Here is a 6023-nt window from a genome sequence, read left to right on the forward strand (position 1 = left end):
CCTCATAGCACACAGTATGGCGTATGCCCGTCTTCATTAACCCAGTTCGGAGCAGAACAGTAGGACGTTAAACCCCATTTCATTTCATTTATAAATAGCAGAGATGTCGAGAATGTAAACTTAAAGCAAAGACTTTTCCCTGAAGATAAGTAATATTAAAGATACGTTATGGGACATTAGGTAAAGAAATGGTAGTTCTCACTATAATAGTTAAAACCTAGATAATGTAAAGGCAATTTGCTGAAAATTTCAGTCAAATTAATCCACCCTGAACCGAGTATTTAGCGCCTCGGTCACCATTACTAAAGTCGGTACGATAAAAAAAACATTCTCGATTATCCACTTTTTGATTTAATCAGAAGCAGCAGACGGGGTTCTAATCCAGTAAATATCACAGGCTAGCGATGCCATCGATAGTTAATTATGCTCTGGATATGTTAATTTATGTCTAATTAATAATTTAGATAACATTTCAGGTCTAAAAAAGACCTGGGCCCTTATTCACGAAAACTTAAAGTAGCTAAGTCTCTAACTCAATATCATCCCAAGTCATACACGTTGAAAATACGAATTATTTGTCAATTCAAATCAACATTGATGTTGTGATCTTACCAGGAAAAGACAGGCTTCTGATACCCAATATTTAAGACAAAATAAACATTTTACCATTGGTACAAGAATCGTGTACCATTGTGCGTTTTCGCGTCATTTAGCAACAAGTGACCAGCGACATATTCAACTGGAGAACCTGCCAGCTCAATAGACTGGCTGGAATAACTAGACGCTAGAAATTGCTATAGGGTTGAGACACAGGCCGTATTTCGCTGGACATAACTGATTTGAAATAAGAGTCAAAACGGAAACAATTGAATGTAAATCAGTTTATATGCAATCAGATTACATTATTATATGCGTTGCGACCTAATTGGGTCAATTCCTAGGTCCCAAATATTAGCGATTTAGCTCCTTTAAACTAAGATACAATCAAAATTTTAAGAAATACTGCAATTCGATTGGCTGACCAGTAAAATCAATTTGCATATATCCAATTTGCATATTGGTCAGCCAATCGAATTGCAGTATTTCTTAAAATTTCGATTTTATCTTAGTTTAAGTTGTCGTGAATAAGGGCCCAGCAATTGGCAAATTTAGCTTTTGCATAATGTATTTTTAATAAGGCAAGAACAAGTGGTAGGCTACTGGATGCAAAAGGTGGAAAATCCCCTGTTAGGGCCAAATATCCCTAATAGCCTGGTGTATGGTCGTCTTGATCAATCCGATCCATGCAGAAATATAAAATGTTAAACCGCATTTCATTTCATATGAACAAGTATACTTAAAAGTAACAATATGTTGACTAGAATAAGTCACATCTGATTAAGTTTAAATAAGTGGACACTGTTCAATATATTCTGAAAGGTAGGCCTAGTTCAGTACATAAATGAAGAAACGGTAAACCTTTCATCCAGATTTATTTTAAATACACAACAATGGCATGACTTTGGCAAAACATTAAATGCAGTGTTATGTTTTACATTGTTTTTTCAATAATAACTTATTTTATGAACAGGAAAATACATGTACCCAGATTGTTTGGGATACTTAGGCAATGACAGTAAAAAGATATTAAATTATTTCCATGATTTTCAGATTTTTAAAATTCGGTAGTCGTAAATCTCCGAAAAAAATCCAGCACCATCTAGCATAATGTCATGGGTTCCACATTTAGAATTACTGTGGTGACTGTCGGGACATTTAAGTATATGTATATGCATTTACAAGTAAATGTTTCTCGGTGATACTAGAATTTTAGAGAGAACATATAGATATCAAGATTTTCTCAACAAGTGATTATTGTATAGTCCACTATCACGGAGATATTGGTAAGCCTTTTCAACTTCTTCGGGAACATCTTGGTAAATTTGAAATCCTTTCTTTGGATAAGAGATAATCCTCTGTAAACACCCAATCATGACCGTGATGACATCATTTATAGAACCCACGTCATCATTTGGAAATTCCGTTAATCCAATTTTCGCTGAGGTTACTTGCACTAGAACTGACTTGGAATTAACCCACTGTTTCTTAAAGGTGGCATAGGAGCGTCTTTCCATATATGGGGTTTGAACTAAGATTATTCTAGTAGGATTAATACCAAGAGAATGGAGCTTGTTGTAAGAATATCGAATATTTTCGCCCGTGTTTGTGGCTCTTGTTTCCAATATAATCTTTTCGTCTGGAACACCGCGGTTAATTGCCACATCGCGAAATATCTCTGCCTCAGTACTTTTCCATTTGCCTACAATAAAAAAACATTATTTTTATATATACATGTATATATTAAAAAAGGAGCATTTATATCTATCGGAAAATGCAACGTACTGGACCTGGCACTGAACAGTATCTAGTCGTTCGGATGGGGCGAAAAGTCGGAATTTTGTGAAGAGTGCAGTGGAAACGTCTCTTTCCGGGCAACATGTCCCTCGTAGCACACTGCGTTGCTATGCCGTCTTCATTAGCCCTGTTTGTGCAGAAATGTCGGACGTTAAAACCCTTTCCGTTTCATTTTTTCTTAACCGCGGTTTAAAAGGTATTTAAATTGTGCGACAAAAGTAAAAAGATATGAATAATGTAATGTTTAACGTCCGCATCAACTTCTTGATTTGCGGCCGTACAAGGGTAGTTGTTAAGAATTTTCAATTTGTGTTGTTTACAAATTTCATTAAATGGAATGAAATGCAATGAAATGAGGTTCAACGTCCTACTGTTCTGCTCCGACTGGACTAGTAGAAAGGTATACGCCATACAGTGTGCTATGAGGGAAATTTATTCCGGGCAGCGGCACTATGACCCACTCTTATATCGAATTCTGACTGCCAAGGGATCTGTTACGCGCAAGCCATTGTATACACGGGTCCTCGGTTTTTCGTCCCATCCGAACGACTAGACACCTGTCTTTGTCAGCCCCCCCCCCCCCTGCACCATCGACAAGGTGGAAATCACGTCGGTAAATCCCGATGAACTTTCTCGGTCAATGCAGGGATCGAACAAATTACATACACCATGCATGGACCTTATTACAGGGTATATGTATAGACCAGGAAAACATAAACACATATCACAGAGTAAAAATACATGTCGTGAAATTCGTGGAAATGAATTTAATATGCTTTATAGAACTTAAAATAATTCACCTTTTGTTAATGACCCTTCTTTACCAGAAAATAATAACCAGTCAGCTAAACCTTTATTAAATAAATCGGCTGCATATTCTGCTGTTCTTAAATCATTATTTCCTAGGACTAGTATGACATCACTCTGAAAATAGTAATAGTCATTTATTCTATTAAAACGTTGATGTATTAGTTTATGACAGAAATGAAATAAAATTGGGTATAAAAGAGCTAAACCTTTAACTCAATATTTTCAATAATATTCGAAAATAAAAACACGAATTAGAATTCAATCAATATTGCTGTTATCTTGCCGTTAAAATATGGGATCCTATTGTCCAATATGTAAGACACAGTGAACAAGTCGTATGTTCTATGGTTGCGGACGTCATTTGTAATGAACAAAGAAAAATATATCCTGCAATACAATGCGGAAGTAATTAGTAAGGGTTGATACAATGATTAAAAAACGTGTAAAATAGAGTAAGCATACGTAAACGACTGTTAAATTTGAATAGTTCACGTATTTCACCCAACATAATTGATTAGATATTACAATAATGTTTTTAAGATTGGAATATAAATCATTTTATATACATTCATTTAACATTAATATGTGCTTTAAACCCATTTTCGTATATTTTAAGGTTTCAAAGAAGAGAAATGAAAATGAAATGGGGTTTAACGTCCTACTGTTCTGATTAGACTGAGCTAATGAAGACAGACATACGACATACAGTGTGATAATGAAGACGGGCATACGCCAGTGTGCATTGAGGGAAATTTTGCCCTGGAAGCGGCACTATGGCCTACTCTTATATCGAATTCCAACTGCCAAGGGATTTTTTACGTGCACAGAAATGTGTACACGGGACTTTTCGTCCCATCCGAATGACTAGACAGCGGTCCTTGTCAGGCCCTTCGTCCTGCACCACTGACAAGGGGGAACTACGTCGGAAAAATCCCGATGAACTTTCTCGGTCAATGCTGGGATCGAACACGCGACCTCCAGGCTAGCGAGCCAGCGTACTTACAAACATAGCCTCCGTGGCTCATTCAAAAGAACCATACGCCTTTAAGCCCTACTTTTGTGCACAAAATGGAGATCGGTATGCACCATGCTCTGTGTGAAATTCTACGGGAACGGGGGCGTTACAGAACGGTCTATTCTTATTTCGAATTCAACTGTCATTGGTTCTTTTAAGTGTACATGGCCATGGGACCTCGGTTTTTCCGACCATCCGAACGACTAGACACTGTTCTTCAAAATTAGCTCATGCCATAAATACATTCATTTCCCAGTGGACCAAACAAAACATTTGTAAAAACAAAATAATAAACAAAAAGTCCGAAAGGTGTAATGACCTGTTGAACTAGATGGTGTATTCATCCATGTCATCACTACGACGTCACTGATGTAAATTACACGTGATGATGAAAAACTGTGCGCGTGATAAACAATCAATATTCCCATGGTAACAGCTTCTTAAACCATTTTGAAGTGCTACTAAATTAGGTTAGGTTTATTACGTACTAATTGACTCATAAACATTCTACGGGATCAAAGTATAAATCATCCATAGAAGGTGCGGTTTTAAATTTCATTCTGTTCAACGCATAGTCCCGCATTCTCATTAATAATTTATCATTCTTCAATTTTTAAACATAAATTAATTCGATTCATATTATTAAACACAAGTATGCTGGTGAAAAATATGCGAATTGCTATCCTTTTCACGGTTTCTTTATTTCCAATTGTATGTGTATTTCCAAATGTATGCAGTTATTGCATTGTCGGGAATATCTTAGAAAATATGATTTGAATACTATAATTGGGTTATCTAATTAGCAGAGTCGTCGGGGTTTTTTTAGGGTGAAAAGGGGATATGGTCAATAGACAAAGATGATCAACAACAACAGATAATGGAATTTTCAGAATCAATCTGTAATTTTTAGTTATCTTTATTTAGCGACGGACAGGGATAAAACGGGCCCTTTATTTGTTAAGCTTTTAAGCCCTTCAATTGCCATTGGCTTTTGGCCCTATTCTCGTGTTCGGACCCTGGTCCGACCCCTATTTCCCCTCTCGATGGACCCAGTTGTTAGATTAAATAAAAATAAATAGGGATATTTTATTACTTATTGATTTAAATGTCAGGTTTCCGAATGTGTAGTTTTGGAAACAGAATAAAATTAATCAATACAATCATATTGAAATAATCAACTGAACAAATCGACCCAATTCATTGTGTTTTTAAAAAAAAATCTTCTCCCAAACAAAGACAAAGATATGTTTCAAATAATACCTTGTGTAATTCATGTCCTAGTTGCATATAATTCCATATAGTTTGAGCAGCTTGCATAATGATAGTTGAATCTCTGGTTTTCTTTTCTCTAAAAGAATGTATCCTAGACCTCGAGGTACAATCGATGAATTTCACGATCCCTTTGAATGCTGAAATCATCTGTTCGGTCGTAATATCGTAGACAAAACGTCGCTCTTGCGCTAATTATAGCACGATCGCGTCAATGAAAGTTTAACATCTCTATAAATAGACACAATAAATTTTGCCATTCTACAATCATAGCTGATTTCGGGGAACAAGAATGAGTTTTTCTTTCGGTATAATATTGACCTTAAAGTTGACCGCTTCTCGACAAAGGATTTTTTCTGGTAATTAACACACATCGTCATTTTTTATTGGCAACTGTTTTACTTCCATTGCATAATCGTCCCAGTTCTGCCAACGTGATTCGTTAACACAAGTAAAGCACGTGTACTTGTTATTGTTTTATTACTAAATATAGCTCATCTCGCGAGATCTCGATTGGGGCGGGAATTTCGAAATT

The 6023-nt window shown here is 36.1% G+C and overlaps 1 protein-coding gene across 1 annotated transcript; it reads right to left on the minus strand.

Annotated features, from left to right (window-relative positions):
• Nucleotides 1–1455: 1455 nt before the first annotated feature.
• Nucleotides 1456–5916, minus strand: LOC126814339 (uncharacterized protein SCO4629). Its single transcript, XM_050539434.2, has 3 exons — nt 5480–5916; nt 3195–3318; nt 1456–2299 (listed from the first exon to the last, which is right to left on the minus strand). Exons 1-3 carry the CDS (start codon nt 5636–5638, stop codon nt 1830–1832), a joined length of 753 nt encoding a protein of 250 aa, XP_050395391.1. The 5' UTR covers nt 5639–5916; the 3' UTR covers nt 1456–1829.
• Nucleotides 5917–6023: the final 107 nt, after the last annotated feature.

This window comes from Patella vulgata, chromosome 3 (assembly GCF_932274485.2).
Source record: "Patella vulgata chromosome 3, xgPatVulg1.2, whole genome shotgun sequence".
Classification (NCBI taxonomy): Eukaryota; Metazoa; Mollusca; class Gastropoda; family Patellidae; genus Patella; species Patella vulgata.